Source organism: Thalassophryne amazonica, chromosome 12 (genome assembly GCF_902500255.1).
Source record: "Thalassophryne amazonica chromosome 12, fThaAma1.1, whole genome shotgun sequence".
Lineage (NCBI taxonomy): Eukaryota > Metazoa > Chordata > Actinopteri > Batrachoidiformes > Batrachoididae > Thalassophryne > Thalassophryne amazonica.
Window position 1 is genome coordinate 20214717 of NC_047114.1, and position 27401 is coordinate 20242117.

The 27401-nt window shown below is 43.7% G+C and overlaps 1 protein-coding gene across 1 annotated transcript in view; it reads right to left on the reverse strand.

Annotated features, from left to right (window-relative positions):
* wdr78 (WD repeat domain 78) overlaps positions 1-27401 on the reverse strand; it is a 116945-nt gene that overhangs the window by 51185 nt on the left and 38359 nt on the right. The window contains exons 4-10 of the mRNA XM_034182684.1: positions 20611-20726; positions 20081-20237; positions 17764-17903; positions 15735-15896; positions 13886-14062; positions 11479-11621; positions 3621-3704 (exon numbers count right to left, since the gene is read on the reverse strand). Coding sequence (XP_034038575.1) covers positions 3621-3704; positions 11479-11621; positions 13886-14062; positions 15735-15896; positions 17764-17903; positions 20081-20237; positions 20611-20726 — 979 coding nt within the window. The remainder of the gene's footprint in view (positions 1-3620; positions 3705-11478; positions 11622-13885; positions 14063-15734; positions 15897-17763; positions 17904-20080; positions 20238-20610; positions 20727-27401) is intronic.

The following is a 27401-nucleotide window of genomic DNA, read 5'->3' on the forward strand; positions in this document are numbered from 1 at the left end:
GTTGGAGGGAGCATCGGTACCATTTACGGTTTTCACGGACCATCGGAACCTGGAGTACCTCCAGACCGCGAAGCGTCTGAACCCCAGGCAAGCCCGCTGGTCACTGTTCTTCGGGCGCTTTGACTTCCAGATTACGTACCGTCCCGGGGCCAAGAACCAACGGTCGGATGCACTGTCCCGGGTGCATGAAGAGGAAGCCAAGGCCGAGCTGTCAGACCCCCCAGAGACCATCATCCCCGAGTCCACTGTCGTGGCCACCCTCACCTGGGACGTGGAGAAGACCGTCCGGGAGGCCCTGACACGGAACCCGGACCCGGGGACCGGCCCGAAGAACAAGATGTACGTCCCACCAGAGGCCAGAGGTGCGGTTTTGGACTTCTGCCATGGGTCCAAACTCTCCTGTCATCCCGGAGTGCGCAGGACCATGGCAGTAGTCCAACAGCGCTTCTGGTGGGCGTCATCGCCCCTGGTCCCACATCGGCCTGGACTTTGTCACAGGCCTCCCGCCGTCCCAGGGCCACACCACCATCTTGATGATAGTGGACCGGTTCTCCAAGGCGGCTCACTTCGTGGCCCTCCCGAAGCTCCCTACGGCCCAGGAAACAGCAGACCTCCTGGTCCACCACGTCGTGCGTCTGCATGGGATACCAGCGGACATCGTCTCAGACCGTGGCCCTCAGTTCTCCTCTCAGGTCTGGAGGAGTTTTTGCAAGGAACTGGGGGCCACCGTGAGTCTCTCGTCCGGGTATCACCCCCAGACGAACGGACAGGCAGAGCGGGCGAACCAGGAGTTGGAGCAGGCCCTCCGTTGCGTTACCTCCGCGCACCCAATGGCCTGGAGCACCCATCTGGCCTGGATCGAGTACGCCCACAACAGCCAAGTGTCGTCTGCCACCGGCCTCTCCCCGTTCGAGGCATGTTTGGGGTACCAGCCCCCATTGTTCCCGCTTGTGGAGGGTGAGGTCGGTGTGCCCTCGGTCCAGGCCCAACTCAGGAGGTGCCGCCGGGTGTGGCGGACCGCCCGTTCTGCCCTGTTGAAGGCCTGGACGAGGGCCAAGGCCCATGCAGACCGCCAGCGTTCCCCGGCCCCTGCATACCAGCCCGGGCAGGAGGTATGGTTGTCGACGAAGGACATCCCACTTCAAGTAGAATCACAGAAACTGAAAGACAGATATATCGGACCCTTTCCCATCACCAAAGTCCTCAGCCCGGCCGCAGTGAAGCTACGGCTGCCAGCTTCACTGCGGATCCATCCTGTTTTTCACGTTTCTCGTATCAAACCATACCACACCTCACCGCTCTGCACCCTTGGACCTGCACCACCTCCTGCCCGGATCATCGACGGGGAGCCGGCGTGGACCGTGCGTCGGCTTCTGGACGTCCGTCGCAAGGGTCGGGGCTTCCACTATCTGGTGGACTGGGAGGGGTATGGTCCCGAGGAACGCTCCTGGGTGAAAAGGATCTTCATCCTGGACCCGGCCCTCCTGGCCGACTTCTACGCCCGGCACCCGGATAAACCTGGTCGGGCGCCAGGAGGCGCCCGTTGAGGGGGGGGTCCTGTTGTGTGGGCCGCTGAAGAGGAGGTACTGCTGGCCCACCACCACCAGATGGCGCCCTGCTTGGAGTGCGGGCTCCAAGCACGAGAGGGCGTCGGAGCCGCTGGAGGTGACAGCTGTCATCTATCAACACCAGCTGTCACCCATCACCACCACTACAAAGACCGGACTGCAACTCCACCTCCTCGCCGAGAAATCAGCTACCATTCAGGTAACTTTCTCTGCTGACTCAAAACATTGAGTAGTAATCTGTGCTTCTTTGCAGCCGTTTTCCTGTGGTGTGTCCTTGTCTGTGGGATTGGCGTTTGGTGTGGTCGGCGACGGCTTCGCTTCACACTCCAACCAGATGAGTGGTTAGACAGGAGCTGCACGGGTGTGTGATTGGAGGTGGAGGTGCTCCCTCCTAGCTAAACACTGACTGTGGGATTACTGAGTGTGCGAACTCCCACTCATCAGGACTGTCTCTGTTTTCTGCCAGCAGTACCGGGTCTGACTGCTGAAGATAGCGGCCACCTGGGGCACAGGGCTTGGCGGCTCCGGTGTTCTTCAGCTCCGTTGGTGGTGAAAGCTGTGTGGGGATCCGGCTCTTCTCTCGCCAGGCGTCTTCTATCGTCAAGCCTGCCCACACGTCACCTGGTGTATGATTGACAGTCCACCATATTGTTATTGTCTGTACTTCGTTGTGCGATTCACAACATTAAATTGTTACTTTTGGCTTATCCATTGTCCGTTCATTAACGCCCCCTGTTGTGGGTCCGTGTCACGACACTTTCACAACAGGATTTCTCGGCCAGCGTCATGGATCCCGAGGGGCGTCAACCATCGCTTGAACAGCCAATGGAAGAGCGAGGTGCACAGGCGCCAGCAGGAGGCGTGTTGGGTGAGCTGCAGCACATCTTAACCGCCTTTACCGCTCGGTTGGACTTAGTTACCGAGCAGAGCAGTGTTCTCAATCGTAGGATGGAGACTCTCACCGCCCAGGTGGAAGCGCGTGCTCAGGGCGCTGCTGCAGCACCTCCTCCTGCTGACCGTGTGCCAGAAACAGACATTCCGCTGGTCGTTCAACGAACCCCCCCACCTTCCCCTGAAGCATACATAAGCCCTCCGGAGCCGTACGGAGGCTGTGTGGAGACGTGCGCGGACTTCTTGATGCAGTGCTCGCTCGTCTTTTCACAGCGTCCCGTCATGTACGCAGCAGACGCCAGCCGGGTGGCTTATGTAATCAATTTGCTTCGAGGAGAGGCACTCGCCTGGGCTACGGCGCTTTGGGAGCAGAATTCACGGCTCCTAACGGTTTATACTGAGTTTGTGAGGGAGCTCCGACAGGTGTTCGACCACCCTCATAGAGGCGAGACCGCTTCAAGTGTGCTGCTGTCGATACGGCAGGGGCGTCGGTCTCACCTCCGTACCCCGCGACGGTACACCGGAGGCGAAAGACAGTAGATTTTCAATGCGACACCACTCAATCAAACGGGCGTATGAAAAAGTCCCCCAAAATAATTTTCAAGCACAAATAAAAGAAATGTGTACTCACCAAGCGTACCGCAAGACAAGATGAAGTTTAAAAAAAAGTAGATCTTTCCGTATAAGACAAGAAAAAGGTGCAGATGCAAACTGACGTAAATCCACAAATTACAGTTGGCGCGCACAATGCATGCTAGGATAGGGTCTTCTCCGTGACGTCTCAGCAGCGTCCATGATGAGATGACCGTTTTGCAGAGGGCTAAATGTTAGCTGTAAATTTGTCATTTTTAAATGAAGATTTCTCCGTTGAATGACAGATCTGGGCTTGAAGATTTACTTTACTACATTCAGAAGATCCTTCTTATGTGTAAATATAAGTCATTTTTTGGTCCAAAGATCTGACTGCATTTATTTCAATGCAGGTCTACTTTAAATGCAACACACCAACACATTCAATGCACGAGTTTGGATTTAGAGAAAATGTGTATGCAGGTTTGTTGTATGGAAGGAAGTACGTCATTGATAAATTACCAAAAGTAGGGAATGACATGCAATTTTGAAACAATCAATAAAAGACAAAACAAAAAGGTACAGCCCTACCATGGGATTTTTAAGGGACCAGCAGCAGACCAATCCTGATTTGTTGTCTGAGTCTTTACCACCATAGCCCACTGCCAGAAGGTCCTAACAAAACAAATAGAAATATGTTTGATGTGTCAATGCAAGAGGTAAACATTCACTCTGCACAATTTTACAGCATGAGTCATTAGAGTATAGGTCTTAATTGTAACTCAAATAACATTACTGGACAGGTAATTTTAGCTTCAGGGAACCACCTGAACTTGCCTCACAGCAAGAAGGTCATGGGATGTTTTGCATGTTCTCCCTGTGTTTGCATGGGTTCCCTCTGGGTGCTCCGGCTTCTTCCCACGTCCAAAGACATGCAGGTTAGGTGGACTGGAATCTTTAAATTGTCCATATTCCTGACGCAACTCCAGAGTACATGGAGAAATGTGGCGGGATGGGGTTTGAACCAGGAACCATCTGCACTGAAGCCAAGCGCACTAACCACTTGGCCACCACAGCTGCCAATAGATGATAGATAATTAAACTAAAGTGTCCAGCTATCTGTGTTGAAATTAATCCTTCCTCTAGGTTTACATCACTTATTATTTTCTAAATTCACTGTGACAGTTGTGTGTTCTGCTCAGTCAGTTGAGTCCCTCCCATTTCTCACCCTGTTATTGGTGTAAGCTCAGATACCCTCTGGACCTTCATTCAGTCAAAGTAACTCCTCCATTTGGGTGCAATAACTCTCTCCTGACCAGAAGGGACAATCTACCATTTTGTGACAGAGGACCATGGTCTCAGAATAGGAGGTGCTGTCTTCACACGCTGCTTCAAACCTGCCCAGTGTGCATCGGAGGTCACTGCTAACACAACCACATCATCCACAAAAAGCAGAGATGCAACTCTGAAGTCATCAAACTGGATTCTTGACAGTAGCACAAACTAGCTCATCAAATTTGTGGATGACATCACTCTAATGGGGGTGATCAGCAGTGATGACGAAACATCTAACAGAGCGGCGTTGGAACAGCTGGTTGCCTGGTATAGAGATAACAACTTGTCTCTTAATGTTGAAAAGACCAAAGAGATTATCACGGACTTCTGGTAAAAGCTCAAGCATTCCACTTTGTACATCAGTGGCTCCACTGTGCAGAGGGTTAGTACCAATACATTCCTTGGCAGCCACATCACTGAGCATCTTTCCTGGGCACTAAATGCCGCACAGTGCTTAGCAGAGGTTATGCTTCCTGCAGAGGCTGAAATAGGTGAGAATTCCCTCCCCCATCCTACTCACTTTATGTGAGTGCACTATGGAGAGTATCCTTATGAGCTGCATTGCATCTTGGCTGGAAGTTGCTGACTGTCCAAAAGGAAGCCTTTGCAACATACAGGACGCCATCCTACAACGTGTGAGGATGACTTTAAAGGTCACTGGGGTTTCACTCTCCTTGATGGAGGACATACAGTGCCCTCCAAAAGTATTGGACCCCTTGGATTTTCACATATTTTAATTTGTTTATGCCATTTCAAATAAATCGTAAACTGACTGCATTTATATAGCACTTTACCATCTGCATCAGACGCTCAAAGCACTTTACAATCATGCCTCACATTCATGAATGCAGTCTCACACACCGATATCAGGGTGCTGCCATGCAAGGCTCTCATTACACACCGGAAGCAAGGGGATTAAGGACCTTGAGCAAGGGCTCTTAGTGATTTTCCAGTCAGGCTGGGGTTTGAACAGAAGAACCTTTGGTCTCAAGCCCAACACCTTAACCATTAGACCATCACCTCCCCATGAATACAAAAAGTAAATCAGGCTTCTCAAGATAAAAATTTCTAAAATTATCTTCTTTAAATGCAAACTCAAAGCAAATCTCTACAACTTGATATAAATTAGAATTAGAAATTAAAAATTGTGCACAGTGCATGTTTTGCATTTTGTGTGTCAGTTACACAGCTTCATGATGAAATGGAGCAGAGAAGGATTTTCTTTCACCAAAACATCAAACCTAAGCTTGCATCGCTGATGTACCTTCTGGCAAATTATAGCTGAATTTTCAGGTCTTCATTTTAATAAAACCCTTGTTATGTTTCGGACGCGGTCGGAGTACCGACCCAGCGTTTGAAAGGACCCAGCATAAAATAAGCAGAGCACGGTTCAAAGGATAACAGAATTTAATAAACATAACAGTGAGTGACGTGCTAAACAACTAAAAAGTCCGCGGTCTGGTGAGGTGGAAACACGGCGCGCTCTCAACAGCGCAAACGGTCCGGAGCCACAGCAGTTCGGACCCAGGGACCCCGCCGACACCCCCCAGGTGGCCGCGACAAACCAAGTCTGTGAAGAAAGAAAACATGGAGGTGAGTCCAACTCCACACAGAGAGACACAACTCAAAGGTGCACGCAATCAGCAAACACTTCCTGGCTTAAATCTATACATTAGCTTCTCACCCTGCAGGCACGGAACAACTCAGTTCAAATCTCCACTGCAGCAGAAGCTGATTAGACAATTAGCATAACGTGACAGCTCAATAACACAAGGTGTGAGGGACACCAAATCCACTGTCATTACTTCATAAAAGTCACCAAAACCAAATTACCTCAGGAAGTGTGCTGAAGAGCGTGAGACCTCACCCAATCCTCCTTCACAGACTGTGGCGTCAAACCTGGAGCGGTCTCTGCGTCCGTGATGGTGAGATTGTTCTCCTGACGTCGATCTCACACGTCTGCTCACAAGGTTCGAGTCTCTGGCAATCACACACTGTGCATTCAAGGTTTAAATGCAGCAATCTCTGATCAAGACAAAATACACCACAGCTGTGAGTCCTGATGACCTGCACGTGAAAACAAGCCTCAGGTGTTCCGTGTGAGGTCCTAATGCTCAGCCACTCAGTCCTGAATGCATACCACCTGGTGGGAGAAACAGAAAACAAAAACCAAGCCAGCCAAACACTCCAGCCCACAACAGTACCCCACCCTCACGGGAAGCCTCCCGGCGACCACACGGACCTGGGCCAGAAAAACAAAGCCCCCCTCCAGGGACCATGGCTGGAATGTTGGCTGGGAACAAAAAAACACCTCCTGCAGCTTCAGTTTCAGCTCCTTGTGCTGACGATCCAGCTGGGAAAGGCCCGTCTCCAGGAGCTGTGCGTTACTGTGCTCTGACGACAGCTCCATCATCAGCTGCTCCACCTGCAATGTTAATTTCTTCATGCAGTCATTGATCATCTCAATGTTGAGCTTCTCTAGTTCTTCCTTCAGCTGGATAATGCACGCTTCCAGCCGCCTCTTCTGTCAACAGGGAACTTTGTGCCGAGACTATCACTCTCATCCTGGAGCTCATCCTTTCTCACCCTGAGCCTGTCTGCAGTAGACTGCTCCGCAGCTGACACTCCAGTGCAGAGATATCCTTTGTTGACTTTAATGGTCTTGCCCTCTGTTTCATTTAGCAAACCTGTTAGAGTCTCCACCTCTGACTGCATTTTTGCGTTCATTCCTGTCGACTCTTGCTTTAGTTGTTCACTTTGCATAATTTTGGCCAGGAGTTCTTGAACCTGTGCACTCAGCCTTCTTCCGACTGTGTGTTAAAGTCTGCTTAGTCATAAGACAAAAAAAAAGAAAAAAAAGACAAACACAAACAACCATACCAACCCCCCCTCCCTAGAGGACCGTCCCATCAAACCCCGGGAAGAGGAGAAAAGAAAAAACACAACCCAAACTTAAGCTTTCCGGAAAAAAAAACTCTTACACCCCCCCCCCCCCGGACGACATGTAGGGACCAACACCCCCCAGAGGACATCCCGCCAGCTCCAGGAGTAATAACCACAGCCGAGGTCCCTCTGGGATCCAAAGTCACCCACGGGGACTCCCAGAGGACCGTTCCATCAAACCCCAGGAGACGCCCCACCTCATGACTAACAGACCCAGCCCCGGCCGTCTACGGCTAGATGGACCCACAGCCCTTTCCTCCCCAGAGGACACCACAGTCACAACCTGAGGGCGGAAACTGGGGAAAAAAAAAACCAACATACAAACAAAACAACCCCAACCCCACCCCCTCAGTGCAGTGGAAACTGGAAGTACGTCCAGTGTCACCAACCACGACTATACCCCAAAAGTCAACCGGGAGGAGTGGAACAGCGGTAATGGCGTACGGCACAAGACGGCGCCACCCCTCCGACTTTTAAACCAGCCACCAGCTGCGGGTATATTGCACTGCCCCAAACCTCAGCTACGCCGATGGCGTACGGCTCAAAGACGCGCTGAAGCCGGAGGTGGAACAGGGAATCAACAAAAAAACAACACCCCGAACCCCCCCCCGGATGCACACGGCTGGGGCCAGAGGAGAAGACAGGGAAGTAAAGAAAATAAAAAAAATACCCCAAACCCCCCCGGGTGCAGAGGTTACCTGGGAAACGCCCAGCATAACCAAACTGCACCACTCCAGCAACGCCGACAACGTACGGCTCACACGGCTGGAGCCAGAGGAGAAGAGAGGGAACAACAAAAACAAAAACAAAAAAAGAAAAAAGAAAAAACAACCCAATCACCCCCCCATCACCCCCTAGAGGACCATCCCATCAAACCCTGGGAGGTGAAACCAAAAGAAATAAAAAAGACCAACAGACAAACATAAAGTCACCTGGGTCAAACTATGCTCCAGACAGCCTGCATTTTCAACTCCACCAGACCACAGACAGTGCTTTAAAACCCACAAAAACAACAAATTAACCCCTGATAAAAACAGCTCATACTAAAACAAGAAACAGATAATAGACCAATAAAAAAAAACAGTGGCCTACGTTGTCAAGTGCAAAGAATGGAAAAACATTGTGTTTTCCATCCTTTGAACCTGAACGGTAATGTGACTGTCACCAACAGAGGGAGCCAAAGTGCCAAATAAGAAAATCCCTGTGGTAACAGAGTAAAAACCAATTCACACTGCTGTAAATGACAGCAGGTTATACCAAACAGCTTAAAGTGCAAACTAAATACCACCGGGGCTGCTACAACAGGCGTCAGAGCCAGCTGCATGGGAGGAGACGGGGCTACAGCCGTAACAGCGGGGTGCGACACGACCCAAGCTGTAAACTCCGCCATGCGCGCACCAACGCGCACAACCCGGGCGGAGAGCACCCGCAACTGATCCCGGATCAACTCCAACATCTGCTGCAGCCTTCCCGGCAAGAATACCGTCTCTGCTTCCGCTGGTCCATTGTTAAATGGCCAGAGACTACTGTTATTTTTCGGACGCGATCAGAGCACCGACCCAGCGTTTGAAAGGACCCAGCATAAAATAAGCAGAGCACGGTTCAAAGGATAACAGAATTTAATAAACATAACAGTGAGTGACGTGCTAAACAACTAAAAAGTCCGCGGTCTGGTGAGGTGGAAACACGGCGCGCTCTCAACAGCGCAAACGGTCTGGAGCCACAGCAGTTTGGACCCAGGGACCCCGCCAATACCCCCCAGGTGGCCGCGACAAACCAAGTCTGTGAAGAAAGAAAACATCCCTCCTCTTTCCCACTTCATCATGAAGCTGTATAACTGGGGATACAAAATGCAAAACATGCACTATGCACCATTTCTCCAATCACAGCCACAGAAGACTAGAACTTCTTCTGAATTGTCTGGGTGTCTTGGTGGCTTTCCTCACTCTTCTCCTTCTTGCACAGTTACTCAGTTTTTGAGAACTGTCTACTCCACACAGATTTTCAATAGAGTGCCATACTGCTTGTATTTCTTCATAACTGATATAAATAAAGTTCAACACATATCCAGTGACTTGGAAATGTTCATGTATCCATCCCCTGGCTTGTCTGAAGGAAACTGGTACTAAAACCTATTATTTATGGGTTTTGTAGTTTTAATTAATTTATATCAAGTTGTAGAGATTTGCTTTGAGTATGAGTTTAAGAAAGATAATTTTAGAATTTTTTATATTGACAAGGCTGATTTACTTTTTGCATTTGAAATGACATAAACAAATTAAAATGGAAATACCAAGGGGCCCAATACTTTTGGTGGGCACTGTATACGGGAGCAGATGCAGAAAGAAAGCCCTCTGCACTGTAAAAGACATTTCTTATCCTTTTCACATCCTGTTATCTTCAGGAGATATTGCTCTGAAAAAACAAGGACTGTCAGGCTGTTATAGTTTCTTTCCTCAGGTCGTAAGACTGCTTAATACTATGTAGCCTGCATAGTCAAGCAATTTATTTTCACTATTATGAGGTCTGTTAGAAAACTATCCGTCCTTTTTATTTAAAAAAAAAACTATATGGATTTGAATCATGTGCGCTTGCATCAGCCAAGCTTGAACCTTGGTGCGCATGCATGAGTTTTTTCATGCCTGTCGGTTGCGTCATTCGCCTGTGGGCAGGCTTTGAGTGAGCACTGGTCCAGCCCCCTCGTCGGATTTTCATTGTCAGGAAAATGGCTGAGCGATTGGAGCAGCGCTGAATCAAATTTTTCCAGAAACTGTGAGAGACAGCCAGGTGGAAACCATTCAGAAGATTCAGACGGCTTTCGGTGAAGATACTCTGGACGTCACACAGATTAAGGATCATTACAACTGGATTAAAGACGGCCCACAGCGGCGCAGGGCGCACCGCGCTCCGAGCGGCCATCGACAGGCTGAAACGACCAGATCATTTCCAAAGTGAAGGCTGTGTTGATCCGGGACGTCGTCTGACTACCAGAGAAATTGTGGAAGAGGTGGACATCAGCACTTTTGCGGCACATTCCACTGTTACAGGAGATTTTGTAATGAAAGACGTGCGGAGGAATTCGTGCGTCGGCACGGAGCCGCAATGGCGCACAACAAAACACACGTCCATGTTGGAAGTCTCACAGGACAAGTTGTGACATGCCCAGCTGTTACACAATTTCTCGGATACTCACTCGACTGAAAAGCCACCAAAAGCCGTCTAAATCTTCCGAATGGTTTCCAACACGGACGTGTTTTTTGTTGTGCGCCATTGCAGGTCCGTGCCGACGCGTGAATTCCTCCGCACGTCTTTCATTACAAAATCTCCTGTAACAGTGGAATGTGCCGCAAAAGTGCTGATGTACACCTCTTCTGCAATTTCTCTGGTAGTCAGACGACGTCACGGATCAACACAGCCTTCACTTTGGAAATGATCTGGCCGTTTCAGCCTGTCGATGGCCGCTCAGAGCGCGGTGCGCCCTGCGCCGCTGTGGGCCGTCTTTAATCCGGTTGTAATGATCCTTAATCTGTGTAGCGCCTAGAGTATCTTCACCGAAAGCCATCTGAATCTTCCGAATGGTTTCCACCTGGCTGTCTCTCACAGTTTCTGGAAAAATTTGATTCAGCGCTGCTCCAATCGCTCAGCCATCTTCCTGACAATGAAAATCCGACGAGGGGGCTGGACCAGTGCTCACTCAAAGCCTGCCCACAGGCAAATGACGCAACCGACAGGTGTGAAAAAACTCACGCATGCGCACGAAGGTTCAAGCTTGGCTGATGCAAGCGCACATGATTCAAATCCATATAGTTTTTTAAAAAATAAAAAGGTCAGATACTTTTCTAACAGACCTCGTATTATGACCATTATCTTATTTTTTGTCTTCAAAGATTTTGTTTTTGTTTGTTCAACTTGACTGCACATTAAATATATCCATTTTTCTTCTCATAGTGTATTTTAACTGTATTTTTAACTGTTTGTGTGTGTTGTTTTTGTTCCACTGTATGTGGTTGTTATGGATATGGTTGGAATGAGAAATAAATGAACCAACCATGAAGAATTCAAAATCAGTAAGTGACTAATAACTGACTAAAAGTATTAGTATGAGATCACAGCTCATATTTTTATTTAAAGTTTCACATTATGAATGACTAGTGGTGTGTCGTAGTTTTACCAGGTTCCTCTTGTTCCAGGCCATGCTGCTCACACTGTGTCCTCTACTGAGCTCACAACTGAAAGTCCAGAGATGCTCCAGTTCTGGAGTCAGAGAGGTTTCCACATCCATCTTAGTGCCAGGCCTCACTGTAAAGTCTGGGTCTGGCACAATCAATGCATTCATATCAATCTTAATTTCAAAAATAAGACAGCAGGTGAAATGCAAACATGAACAGTTTTCAGTGAAATATTACATTTCAACTTGATCATGCCAAGCCACATAGTATGGCTACATAATAACAGATGACAGGAGCCAGAATGGCCAATCTGGAAACCTGATGCAGCCAACATCTAAGTAATTATGGTCAAATATTATGGCTTTATTCTTAACAGTATAATTTAAACAAAGGCCAAGCTACATTTGAAATGATATTTGCTTCAACTATTTGCATTTCACACATTCAAAGTCTTTTCAGAGTACAACCCCTGGCAAAAATTATGGAATCACCGGCCTCGGAGGATGTTCATTCAGTTGTTTAATTTTGTAGAAAAAAAGCAGATCACAGACACGACACAAAACTAAAGTCATTTCAAATGGCAACTTTCTGGCTTTAAGAAACACTATAAGAAATCAAGAAAAAAAATTGTGGCAGTCAGTAACGGTTACTTTTTTAGACCAAGCAAAGGGAAAAAAATATGGAATCACTCAATTCTGAGGAAAAAATTATGGAATCATGAAAAACAAAAGAACGCTCCAACACATCACTAGTATTTTGTTGCATCACCGCTGGCTTTTATAACAGCTTGCAGTCTCTGAGGCATGGACTTAATGAGTGACAAACAGTACTCTTCATCAATCTGGCTCCAACTTTCTCTGATTGCTGTTGCCAGATCAGCTTTGCAGGTTGGAGCCTTGTCATGGACCATTTTCTTCAACTTACACCAAAGATTTTCAATTGGATTAAGATCCGGACTATTTGCAGGCGATGACATTGACCCTATGTGTCTTTTTGCAAAGAATGTTTTCACAGTTTTTGCTCTATGGCAAGATGCATTATCATCTTGAAAAATGATTTCATCATCCCCAAACATCCTTTCAATTGATGGGATAAGAAAAGTGTCCAAAATATCAACGTAAACTTGTGCATTTATTGATGACGTAATGACAGCCATCTCCCCAGTGCCTTTACCTGACATGCAGCCCCATATCATCAATGACTGTGGAAATTTACATGTTCTCTTCAGGCAGTCATCTTTATAAATCTCATTGGAACGGCACCAAACAAAAGTTCCAGCATCATCACCTTGCCCAATGCAGATTTGAGATTCATCACTGAATATGACTTTCATCCAGTCATCCACAGTCCACGATTGCTTTTCCTTAGCCCACTGTAACCTTTTTTTTTCTGTTTAGGTGTTAATGATGGCTTTTGTTTAGCTTTTCTGTATGTAAATCCCATTTCCTTTAGGCGGTTTCTTACAGTTCGGTCACAGACGTTGACTCCAATTTCCTCCCATTCATTCGTCATTTGTTTTGTTGTGCATTTTCGATTTTTGAGAGATATTGCTTTAAATTTTCTGTCTTGACGCTTTGATGTCTTTCTTGGTCTACCAGTATGTTTGCCTTTAACAACCTTCCCACGTTGTTTGTCTTTGGTCCAGAGTTTAGACACAGCTGAATGTGAACAACCAACATCTTTTGCAACATTGTGTGATGATTTACCCTCTTTTAAGAGTTTGATAATCCTCTCCTTTGTTTCAATTGACAGCTCTCGTGTTGGAGTCATGATTCATGTCAGTCCACTTGGTGCAACAGCTCTCCAAGGTGTGATCACTCCTTTTTAGATGCAGACTAACGAGCAGATCTGATTTGATGCAGGTGTTAGTTTTGGGGATGAAAATTGACAGGGTGATTCCATAATTTATTCCTCAGAATTGAGTGAGTCCATATTTTTTTCCCTCTGCTTGGTCTAGAAAAGTAACCATTACTGACTGCCACAATTTTTTTTCTTGATTTCTTATAGTGTTTCTTAAAGCCAGAAAGTTGCCATTTGAAATGACTTTGGTTTTGTGTCATGTCTGTGATCTGCTTTTTTTCTACGAAATTAAACAACTGAATGAACACCCTCCGAGGCCGGTGATTCCATAATTATTGCAAGGGGTTGTAATGGCTTGTGCTTACAAAACTTCAACCAAATTTCCATTTGGAGGAATAACAGCATTTAATGATCAATTATCTTTTAAGAAAATATAAATAACAAATCGCACATTTTAGAACATAAATGTGTTGTAATGTCTGATGTAATTGGTGCATAAGATCACTGGCTCTCTTACATTGTGTGGGCATGAGGAGAGGATAAAATTATGCCTACCCATCACTTCTTTTGCATCTGTGCTTCTGAATGTAATTAATGCAATAAATTTACCTTCTGTTATGGGCAGATTTCTATAAACAGCCAGCTTAGGGTGGAAAATGTTTCCCAGGATGCATCTCTCCATTATTAAAAGGCTGTGTCGGAATGTTTTTGACCGTTGGAGCTCTGACTCAGCATTTAAGAATTCCCCAAATGTGTCCATTTGTTTTAGTGAACTGGTGCCACTGCCTGAAACAACATATTTTGAAAACAGCACATATAGTAACTTTAATATCACAAGAAACAACTGACCTAGAATTATCTAATTTTTAGTGTGTCACAGTCATCTTCAAATTGACACTGTAAAATCTGAAAATCCTGTGTTCATGTGTTCACTGTGGCAAACAAACAGTAAGGGAAGAAACTAATTTGGATGAGAAATGCATCTAATTAAACACACCGAGACACTCCACACAGAAAGGCCCCAGCTGGGAAGCAATCCCATGGCCTTCTTGTTGTGGGGCAACAGTGCTAACCACTAAGTCAACGGCTGCTCTACTGTCATTCAGGTAAAAGGAAATTTTGAGACAGCCACTGCTTTATATCACCAATACAATTAAAGAATTATTTCAATGCATCACTTCCATTAGTCCTCATAGGCAGATAAATTTGCAGATCATACGCATAACAATGAAAGAACAGATTATGCTTGGTTATGACTGACCCTAATGGCACCATGGAGAATAAAAATAGAATAGGGCCTAGAATAGCACCCTGTGGCATGTCACAAGAAAGAGGAGCATTTGATGAGGAAAGGTCACCCATCATAACTGAAAAACTCTCTGCCAAATAGGTTTTAAACCACTTGTGCGGTGTTGTGAATGCCAACAAAATGATCTAAATGGGAAACAAGTACTGTGTGGTTCACAGTATCAAAGGCTGCTGTGAGATTCAACAGTATCAGCACAGCAGGATTCTTAGTCAGCAACAAGCAGAGGTGCCTGCATGGAACAGACGGTGCCCACTCCCCGCACTGTGAAGTAATACGGATCGACTTGTCTTGCAAATCAATGACTGAAAACTGTTTATGCAAATGAAAGCCTCTGTTTTGTGAGTGCTCCTGCTCCAAGTTGTGATCCTGGGCAAGTGATCATATCACCTTTATTAATATCTGTCTCTGGCATTTTCATTTGTTCAGTTTGACAAGAACCAGTTTATACTGAGTTCTTTTTGTTTTGTACAATATTAGCAATTAGCACCGTTAGCCCCTGCTTGCTAACACTGTGCTAAAATATAACTATTATAATGTGAGTGAAACAATGCACGGCCGATCTGCTTTGTGTAAGCCTGATCCCGTCAGATCTCAGAAGCTAAGCAGTGCGGGACCTGGTTAGTACTTGGATGGGAGATCTCTTTGGAACACCAGCGGCTGTGTGTGTTTCTCCAAGTAAAACTGGAGTTGCGTCAGGAAGGGCATCCATCGTAAAACTTGCTGATCTGGCTGTATCCACTGTGGCGACCGCTGTGGCGACCCTGACCACAAAACGGGAGCAGCCGAATGGACAACATCAATGTGAGTAAAAAGATGATTCCCAAAACTGTCAGGATTTGGATTTTTCTCTTTGTTTAGTATGCTCTGTTTTAGTTGATTTGTTTTATTGTTTTTTGTCTGGTGTTAGTTCTCTTGTTGTTTTTTTACTGCTTGGGTTTTTCTGTCCCTATCTCTCTTGTCTGTCTCTTGGTGCTTGGTGGTGGGCCTTTCTCTCTGTCTAGCCAAACCCTTGTTCTGGTGCTTTCTATGCACACCTGTTTCTAATCTGCAGCTCATCACCTAGGGTTATTTAAGGCTCACTGTATGTTCTTGTCCCTCGCCAGACTGATGCGCCTTGTGACTTCCACTATATTCCCAAGGTACTGTTACCTGTAGTGGTTATGCTGCCCACTGACGTGCTGCCATCTGGATCACTGCTCCCATTCAGAATAGGAATTACATCCGTCTTCTCTGATTCATGGCCGGGAACCATCTCAGTCTGCTCAAGACCGTACAATCTGTCATTTATGTCCCATTCTATACAATTTGTGGCTGTGGAAAAATTAGAAAGTTCTTCAGGGGTAATACTGGGTTTACTATAAACTGTCAGGATTAAAAGAATTTTGAGCCCAGATACAGAATGCAAACACAGGGTTTTGCAGATGAAAAGTGATTTTTTTTTCCTCACAATACAGATAAACAGATGGTACAAGGGAGATGATTTACAGATAGTGTGCAGACAGGTAGGCTGTTGAACAGATGAGCAAGGAAGATTGACAGAGACAAACAGAACTGAGGACAGAGGTTATGGGTAACCATGACATATGTTGGTAACAAAGAGATGAAGTAGTGTGTGAAGACTTCATATAAGCAAACAGGTCTAAAACCTCAAACATGAATAGATGCGACCAAACAGTAGCAAGAAGCTCCAACAAAGTTCAAAGAAGAGAAGTGTGTGAAAACCAGGGACTGAAGAACGGAGAAGGTAATGAGTGGAACTGGGAACAGAAGCAGGTCCATAGTTGAATGAATGACACACAGGTGTAGAGACAGACCAGGGATCAAGACTGAATGATGCGCCATGTGCAACCACACAGACATAGTCAATGACAGACAGACTCAGACAACAAAACTAAAGCATACTTCAATCACAACAACAACCCAACCTGATAGAACTACAATGAACAGTCTTTTACTATCCATCATTAATTTCATTTATGCCATTGTTTGTAGTAAAGTAACCCTCCTGGGGGGGGGGGCATGCCAGGACAAGCACTCATCAGAACACCTGCCGTGTCCCACATTACATGTCAGTAAAAGGGCTGGATGCCCACCCCCGTTGCATGCGCACCCTCTGTCTCTCCCTCTCTCTCTTCTCTGTCTCCCCCCTCTCTCTCGAAATGAGTACATGTCAACCAGGGTCCCATGATGAACGCGTAACTGTAGTGGATGCGATCACATGTGATCATATTAATACGGACATCACATCACCGACGTGGACACCCACAGCCGTTATTACCGGCAAACCAGTCTGTGGTGCATCGCAGACAGTCAACCAAGGATCATGAGACCATGGTTCACATACATCAGCCCATATAGTGGATCAAAGACATAATCCAGAAGCCAGGTAAAGCAGATTCTGTAATCAACACACCCCCCAACACGCTCGTGCTCTCGCCCTCTCTCCGTGTCACTCCTTCTCTCTTTCCTCTTTGTTTTTCATGTTACACTATTTTTAACTCCTTCAGTCCTTTCTCTTTGCTTCCTATTGTGCACCTTTTTTCACTCTCACTCAGCCTCCAGGATATCAGCTGTCCAGTGGTCAGTGACACGCCCCTCTGTCCAGACCAGCAAAGCGATCACACTAATGAGCTCACATCTTTCCCCTTTGCAGGATGCGGGGCCAATGAGCCGGCCACACTGTGGTACCTGCGTGTGTCCTGGCTGTCAGTTAATATTCCACATGACGGACAGACTGTCTGGACGTTGCGATCGCGTGGTACATGCCATGACACGCGACGAGCTGTCACACTGTCTGGTGGAATGGTGCGCTGGCCGCGGAATGCCGTGTCATATGGGATTATATGTCGTGGTGGGCGATGCTTTTGTGAGGTTGGGAGCTGACTGCGGGATTGGAGGGTGTTCAGCACAGGCTGCTGCTTGCCATACGATTGTTGCAACTGCAGTCACATAGTGGTACGATGGCCGTTTGATTGGGTTTCCAATGTGAGCATGACGCGAATGTGGTGTGCATGTGCTGTAGCCGAACAGATATGCCAACTGCTGTTAGACTGCTGTACGAGGCATTCAAGTGCAGTTCAAATTTGCACAACTGTCACCCGAATCCTCCTCCGTGTGCCATTCGCCCTCATTTGTGCTATGTGTGAAGGGGCCTTAAAAAATGTTCCTTAAGTCTCACCTGTATTCACCATGACAGCCTTGTCAGTCTGGATGAGTTTGTTTTTAACTGCACCATTGAATGTCTGCATAGATCGCGCTACATACTCTTCACTGTCCTTACTTTTCTTGCAAACCTCATCATAGCAATGGTTTCTTCTTCTGAAACATAAAGGTTGAAACACTGTTACCACCATTTATGAAAATGTGTTCCTTAACAAGAAGAAATTTCTGCATGTTATAAATTGGCACTGAAACATTAAATGTTAATGCCGTTGGACTGCTGTTAGATTGCTGAACCCAGTAGTCAACATTAACCAAAATTCACAATAGGTCTGCCAACAACACTGACACAAATCCTTAGCATAAGAAATAACTTCATCAAAAAGAACTGTGCAAAACTCAGTTAAACAACAAAAAACTTAATATAACCTACTTCAGTATGCACAATCAATGATTTATGTCAGAGTACAATGATCTCAAATGTGAAGGCACTTGTCCTCTAATTAAGCCCTCCCAGTGTGCAATGGAGGTCACAATCTGAAGACGATGTCAGTATAATGTAATCCTGAGGCACTGACATTCTTATGAGAGATGGTCCATCAAAAATCATTGAGAATGTGAATATGTTTGACTTTTTTTTTTTTGCAAGGTGGTGAATCACTGTGGTCATTCAAGGAGCAGATAACCCATAAACAGGTTCAGCAATTCCTGTAAAAATTGAAATTTTGCCCCGCTGAGGATGGTCTCTCTGGCAAAAAGGAGTAAGGCTTTAAGAGGAGCGGTGGTGAGCGCAACCCAAGCTCAATTTATTTGTACAGCAACAAATGACATGACAACATAAGTTACAAAGGTATTGGCCTTACCCATAAGCAAGCAATGTGGCAATGTAGTGGAAGAATTTTACATATATCAGGATATTCACTGTTATTTGATAGCAGGGACATTCATAACTTAGAGCAACTCTAACCCAATTAAATGTTCTTTTTCCTCGGTTTCATCTAGTTGATCTGGTCTCATGTTGACCAGGCTTGAAAAGATTTCATCTTACCTGAATGTGAAATGTCTGATGTAAGCACAGGTCATTCCACCTGCTTGGTATTTCTACATACCGTATCTCCGACGGTGTCATTTGCCCAAGTGATGGTCCTATTTGTCAATGCCTCCCAAGTAATCCATTTCAAGTGATGGTGCTGACTTTCAGCTTTGATCCTGAAATTTTACTCTCCCATTTTGACAAGGTGATGCTGAGAACCGTTAATAGTGTGAAAACAAGAAGTCACCAGAGTGATGTGCACATCAGTGACACAGTGATGAGCATTTAACACACCCACATGTTTGCAATTATGGGGGTGGATATAAGAGCATGCGCAAAATTATGTGTAAAATGGCACTAACAATGGCTGCATTAGTGTCAGAGGACCTTGCAAATGGTGCAATGTGATGTGAGCGTGTATTCAGGGAATGCAAGGATTTTCTTGCAAATGACAATAACTGACTCATAAAATGATTCCGTTTATCAAGGCCACTGATACTGGAGATGCACGCCAGGCAGTTGTCTGTGCCCACACAAGTGCTGACCATGCTGCACTTCCTGGCAAGAGGGGCATTCCAGCATGAGCTGGCCGATCAGTCAGGAGTGTGCCAGTCAACGCTGAGCTGAGCCGAGCCAGCTGCGTGGAACACAATCATCTGAGTGCCATCCAGGTACATCACATTACAACTTCAAAGTGCCATTTGCAAAAAAAAAAAAAAAAAATGGAAATTTGAAAAAAATATGTTCAGTGTGATTCAGCATGCATAGCAAATGTGTGTCAACTGGTATTCACACTGCCATAAACACTGCCATCTACTGGATTGCCTTTTTTTGAATGAAAAATAAATGATCTTTTTTTCTTCTCTTCCTTTCTCTCTGGTAGCCAGGTCTCCTCTGCTGGCAGAGGATTGAGCTCTATCTCTCATAGCTGTCTGTCTGCTACAAAACACATAACAGGCAGGAACTAAAATGTATTATTTCAGGCTTTACAAATGTTTTAACTGTGAAGCTTTGTCCACTATGGCTGCAAAAAGATAGTCGTGGTCTAAAAGTTATTGGAACTAAATTTAGCGGAAGTTAACTGGTCCGCTCATGATTTTCAAAGTTAGCTGAAAAGCTAATCAGCTAACAAAAAAGGTAGCTTTGCTAATTAGCGGTTAACGGATTAGCGGAGCTGTGCCCACCACTGACGCAGAGAAACCTGTAAACCTCTGTCATCTGTTACATACCTGATCTTGCCAGATATTTCATAAAATAATAATAATAATAATAATAATATTAATAAATGTGAGACTTTACTTACATAATATGTTCTGCATCCTCAGCTTCCACAGACACAAAGGTATTGGGTATGTCCAACAGTGAAATGTTATCTGTCTCAGATATATGGATGTCTATGATTTCTTCTAATATGTCTTCTGTCAAGTGCACTGTTAGAATGTCTTTTTTCATCTGCACATCTAGTAAGGAAAGAAAGTCATGAAGAATGTCAATTAATAATCAAAAAAGATGTAAAATGTCACAGCTATGTGCTACAGAAATGTAACATTTCAAAACATTATCAGTGTTATACATACAGTATATAGTGTGCTGTATATGTCAATATTTACATCCAGTAAATTACACTGTAACAACTGTCAAGTAATTAAAATTAAAATGCAGTTAAATAAAAATTAAAGTGTAAAGTATTGTTAAGAAATACCTTAGGTATTTCTAAGGTATTTATTAACAGTATAATGAGGGATACTTTCACCAGCATGCATAAATAGAACTAAAAATGACTATTGAAAAAAAAAACAGCTTCAAATGAAAGACTGAAGAAAAAAATCCAACTTTGTGTAACTGGTACGTTGATGGACGTGTCCCGTTTAGTCAGTGTATCTTCAACATCTTCTTTTGGTGATTCTGTAGTGGAATGGTTGGATATTCTGCTGCTACCCAGTACTGATCTGGAAAACAATGGTAACAGTGGGCCACAGCACAGTTTTAACTCCACAGCGTGGGCCCTGTATTGTAAAACATACATATTGTACATTATTATATGGCTACCATAGTACACATGCTCTGATTGGCTAATTTCTGGTCTGAGATTTTCCCATCTCAGACTGTTACACTGACAATTGGTCCGCATGGCGCATCAAATTTGTGACTTTGTTTACAGTTTTCACTGCGCAAAATTTGACATTTTCCTCATTAAATAATAAATCTAAAAGCAAAATAAAACAAAAAGTGAACAATGAAATTATGAGCAATGAAGAGGACTATTCTCCGAGCTTATTTTATTACACTTACGCGTTTGAATTGGAGGAATTAACTGCAAACGATCTTGAAGTGGACATGCAAAATGAGGACCAACAAGATGAAAACACAGCTCCAAACAATCAAGAACAGATTGAAATCTTTGTTACAAACCAAAAAGCTAAAAACACAATTAGAAAAACCAAGTTGGACATGAACATACTCCATAAATATCTAGTCAATTTTGTCAATGCAGCTAAAAAAAAAAAACAGTCATATAATAAATGACTTATTTATTATATGACTTAAGACTTAACAGTATTCCCTGAAAACTCCCTTCTGTCTGATCATTTCTTAATAACATTTACATTTACTCTGATGGACTACCCAGCAGTAGGGAATAAGTTTCATTACACTAGAAGTCTTTCAGAAAGCGCTGTAACTAGGTTTAAGGATATGATTCCTTCTTTATGTTCTCTAATGCCATATACCAACACAGTGCAGAGTAGCTACCTAAACTCTGTAAGGGAGATAGAGTATCTCGTCAATAGTTTTACATCCTCATTGAAGACAACTTTGGATGCTGTAGCTCCTCTGAAAAAGAGAGCTTTAAATCAGAAGTGTCTGACTCCGTGGTATAACTCGCAAACTCGTAGCTTAAAGCAGATAACCCGTAAGTTGGAGAGGAAATGGCGTCTCACTCATTTAGAAGATCTTCACTTAGCCTGGAAAAAGAGTCTGTTGCTCTATAAAAAAGCCCTCCGTAAAGCTAGGACATCTTTCTACTCATCACTAATTGAAGAAAATAAGAACAACCCCAGGTTTCTTTTCAGCACTGTAGCCAGGCTGACAAAGAGTCAGAGCTCTATTGAGCTGAGTATTCCATTAACTTTAACTAGTAATGACTTCATGACTTTCTTTGCTAACAAAATTTTAACTATTAGAGAAAAAATTACTCATAACCATCCCAAAGACGTATCGTTATCTTTGGCTGCTTTCAGTGATGCCGGTATTTGGTTAGACTCTTTCTCTCCGATTGTTCTGTCTGAGTTATTTTCATTAGTTACTTCATCCAAACCATCAACATGTTTATTAGACCCCATTCCTACCAGGCTGCTCAAGGAAGCCCTACCATTATTTAATGCTTCGATCTTAAATATGATCAATCTATCTTTGTTAGTTGGCTATGTACCACAGGCTTTTAAGGTGGCAGTAATTAAACCATTACTTAAAAAGCCATCACTTGACCCAGCTATCTTAGCTAATTATAGGCCAATCTCCAACCTTCCTTTTCTCTCAAAAATTCTTGAAAGGGTAGTTGTAAAACAGCTAACTGATCATCTGCAGAGGAATGGTCTATTTGAAGAGTTTCAGTCAGGATTTAGAATTCATCATAGTACAGAAACAGCATTAGTGAAGGTTACAAATGATCTTCTTATGGCCTCGGACAGTGGACTCATCTCTGTGCTTGTTCTGTTAGACCTCAGTGCTGCTTTTGATACTGTTGACCATAAAATTTTATTACAGAGATTAAAGCATGCCATAGGTATTAAAGGCACTGCGCTGCGGTGGTTTGAATCATATTTGTCTAATAGATTACAATTTGTTCATGTAAATGGGGAATCTTCTTCACAGACTAAAGTTAATTATGGAGTTCCACAAGGTTCTGTGCTAGGACCAATTTTATTCACTTTATACATGCTTCCCTTAGGCAGTATTATTAGACGGTATTGCTTAAATTTTCATTGTTACGCAGATGATACCCAGCTTTATCTATCCATGAAGCCAGAGGACACACACCAATTAGCTAAACTGCATCATTGTCTTACAGACATAAAGACATGGATGACCTCTAATTTCCTGCTTTTAAACTCAGATAAAACTGAAGTTATTGTACTTGGCCCCACAAATCTTAGAAACATGGTGTCTAACCAGATCCTTACTCTGGATGGCATTACCCTGACCTCTAGTAATACTGTGAGAAATCTTGGAGTCATTTTTGATCAGGATATGTCATTCAAAGCGCATATTAAACAAATATGTAGGACTGCTTTTTTGCATTTACGCAATATCTCTAAAATCAGAAAGGTCTTGTCTCAGAGTGATGCTGAAAAACTAATTCATGCATTTATTTCCTCTAGGCTGGACTATTGTAATTCATTATTATCAGGTTGTCCTAAACGTTCCCTAAAAAGCCTTCAGTTAATTCAAAATGCTGCAGCTAGAGTACTGACGGGGACTAGAAGGAGAGAGCATATCTCACCCATATTGGCCTCTCTTCATTGGCTTCCTGTTAATTCTAGAATAGAATTTAAAATTCTTCTTCTTACTTATAAGGTTTTGAATAATCAGGTCCCATCTTATCTTAGGGACCTCGTAGTACCATATCACCCCAATAGAGCGCTTCGCTCTCAGACTGCAGGCTTACTTGTAGTTCCTAGGGTTTGTAAGAGTAGAATGGGAGGCAGAGCCTTCAGCTTTCAGGCTCCTCTCCTGTGGAACCAGCTCCCAATTCAGATCAGGGAGACAGACACCCTCTCTACTTTTAAGATTAGGCTTAAAACTTTCCTTTTTGCTAAAGCTTATAGTTAGGGCTGGATCAGGTGACCCTGAACCATCCCTTAGTTATGCTGCTATAGACGTAGACTGCTGGGGGGTTCCCATGATGCACTGTTTCTTTCTCTTTTTGCTCTGTATGCACCACTCTGCATTTAATCATTAGTGATCAATCTCTGCTCCCCTCCACAGCATGTCTTTTTCCTGGTTCTCTCCCTCAGCCCCAACCAGTCCCAGCAGAAGACTGCCCCTCCCTGAGCCTGGTTCTGCTGGAGGTTTCTTCCTGTTAAAAGGGAGTTTTTCCTTCCCACTGTAGCCAATTGCTTGCTCACAGGAGGTCGTTTTGACCGTTGGGGTTTTACATAATTATTGTATGGCCTTGCCTTACAATATAAAGCGCCTTGGGGCAACTGTTTGTTGTGATTTGGCGCTATATAAAAAAATTGATTGATTGATTGATTATTAACCTCGCATGCTTTGTCTGTATGAGAAAATATCAGACCTCGGTATGTTTTGTATGGACCGAACGCAGTCATGCTAAGCTAAGCAGCGAGGTCTGTCAAGACCTTGGTCTGATATTTTCCCGTACAGATCTCACGCTCGGTTAATAACCCTTTAATATCGGCTGATATGAGGCTTTCATGAACATCATTTGGATGTTATTTTTGCAGATATGAAAACTTTTATTTTACCAAATAAACTATTCCAAAAAACACTTTGGCTGTTGCAAATGGTATCATTATGTAGTGTTTCCAAAGGCATCATTTACAATGCTGTCAAGCATGGCTGGGACTGCATCACCACTTGGTCACACTGATTGAAAATGAAAGGCAGCTGATCACTTTGCCTCTTTCCCTTGTATTCTTGTGTCCACTTTGTGTTTTTTTTATCTTGATGACATCCTCATTTATGCCAAAACACCTACCAAGCACATCTCATGTCCACAGAGTACTTTCTTAAAGAAGATAAATTAATTTCATCTATACTTTCTGTCATTTTTATGGTTCATTTTTAGGAAGAGACAAATGAAGGCAGATCCAGAAAAGATCAGAGCAGTTACTGAATGGCCTGTTTCTATGGTATTGATACAGAACAGAACTACAGTTAAGTTCCAGCCACACTCTCCTGATTCACTTTACCAATGTCACCCTTTTGTTAGCTCCCCTCCTTCACCCAGTTAACAACTATTCACCTCTGCCCCAGTCTTTATCAAGCCCAATCCAACCCACCAGTTCATGGACAATGGTGACACCTCTGACAATGGCACAGGAGCTGCTCTCTCTCAGAGAGATGCATATGGATGTGGTCACTGATGTGAGGGAGAGCGTTCTCCTTGCCTGTCTCCCACAAAATATGACCACAATATTGTAAATTGCAAATTGCTGGCAGTCAAAATGGCACTGGAGAAATTGAGGCACTGGTTCGAAGGAGCTAAACTGTCTTTCCTAGCATGGAAAAATCACAAAAATATTTTATACACACACAGGACTGTAAATGATTAAATTCTCACCATGGCAGGTAAGCATTATTTTTTGGAACATGGAACAAAGTGCATATCACCAGTAAATAAAATGTCAAATGAGCTGACTATTCTATAAATATATGAAGAATTATCAAAATATTGATGTATTGCTCTTTATTTTTGGTGCCAGATGCCCTGAGAAATTAAGTCATAAACATGGGGAAATTAGCCTGATTTCACCTCCTGCTGATAAATGCTCAGAAATGTGAAGCTATGAGGAATGTGGACTTTGATGACATCATATATGTTAACGGCCCCTCAAGAGCCTCTGTTGAAATGAATGGGAAAAACTGAATTTTTTTACAGTGTGAAATCTGTGTTTGTTTGTTTGATTGATTTTGTGGACTCTGATGGTGAATACATCATCGCCGTGCTTGCTGAGACATGGCTGTGGAACATCCAAAGGTGATATCATTTGTTTTTATTTTCCACGTCGTCACTGTTCGCACACACTCATACACCACTGTGCCCTGCACGTTGGAGCACATTTCACAATATGTGTACCCCAGCATTGCGTTGCGCTGATGTGGCGGGTAGCTGGAGCGGCGCAAACAGCTGAGGAAAGCATTCACTGGCCGTGGGCAGTGATCAGCTCCCTCCCTACTTGATTTTAAATGTGATCATGTCAGTACAGACATCACATCACTGACGAGTTCACATGAATGAGTAAGGGGGGGCATGTCAGAGGGAGCGCTGTGGTCCTCTCCCTCTTCTGCCTTTGATTATCTATTTATACGATTATTTATTTATTTATTTATTTATTTATGATTTATGTTATTTGTACTTTATTTATCAAGTTCATTTCCTTATTGTCTATATTTGTTTGTTATTCATTTATTGATTTAATTATTGTTTTATTTTAGTTATGTATATGTTATGTAATTATGTATTTAATTATTGTATCATTTTATGCTGTCAGTGTCAGCTCAGAGATTAAGTCTGAGCTGGACACGCCCCCATGTCCGGAGTGTGAAGCAAAGCCAACACACATGAATGAGCTCACGCCGTTCTCCTTATTGTATGTATGTATTTATTTACCACCACTTTTTCTTTTAATTGAACACTCCACTGTCACTCGCACTCTCGCCTGCGTGTTATCATCTGACAGCTTCGGTGCTCCTACACTGACATGATCTGCGCGACACATCCCCTTTGGCTCACGGCTGACTGTCATTCAATGCTCCACATGACAGACGGACGTTGCGATCACGTGTCACATGGCTGTCCGTTCGGATGCCACACCAGCTGCGCCATATGGGGTTTATATGGGACACATTTGAAGTGAATTACAGCAGACAGCCAGCAGAAGGCAGAAAAGTGCTTCAAAAATTTTTTTTTTTCGGCATTTTTTGTTACAAGCAGGCATCTATGCTAGATCAAGTCCTTACGTAGTAAGGTTTTACATCAGGGGCAATGCCAAAAATAAAAATCATTTCTTGGCCATTTTTGGGCCAAAAACCCCCATTCTTGGGTCAAAATTCAAAAATGGGCCAATCCTTTTGATATGCATATCAAATTACTCGTCTTGACGAGTAGAGTTCAAAAATATATAGTTTGACCTATTTCTGACCTTGCGTTATGTCACAATGACCGAAAATGTGGAAAGGTCAACGTACTTTTTGTGAAGGGTCAAATTCATAAAATCTGTTATGATGGTCCGATTATGACAATTTTGGTGTCTAATTATATGTTTTCTTGCACAAGAAAACCAATAAGACAACTTACATAGACCATTATGCCAGTCTTAGCTATGAAAATACAATTATGTCAGATAAGATGGGTCTATTGATTAACTTTATCCAACTTCAAAATGGTTATGACATCAAAATTGATCATAACTGGCCTATTTTACATCAAGCACATTAATTAAATATAAAAATTGCATAAGTATGTTTTTTGTGAATATAAAGAAAATCATAATACAAAAGCAAAGAAGACAGAGACATTTTACAGTACACTATGGCTAATTTATTAAAATCATTTTTATGATTCATTGTTTCCATTACACAACATACACTTCATACCTCAAGTATCAGAAACAGTCAAAATAAGTTCAATACACCCACTGACATTATTTTTTTTTTTTCTGTTATTAGTACCAAATTGACAAATTTTAGGTACCTTAAAGGGGCATTCCATAAAACAATTAAACTGATTACCACCCATGTTATGGAAAAACATATACACTCAACAAAAATATAAATGCAACACTTTTGGTTTTGCTCCCATTTTGTATGAGATGAACTCAAAGATCTAAAACTTTTTCCACATACACAATATCACCATTTCCCTCAAATACTGTTCACAA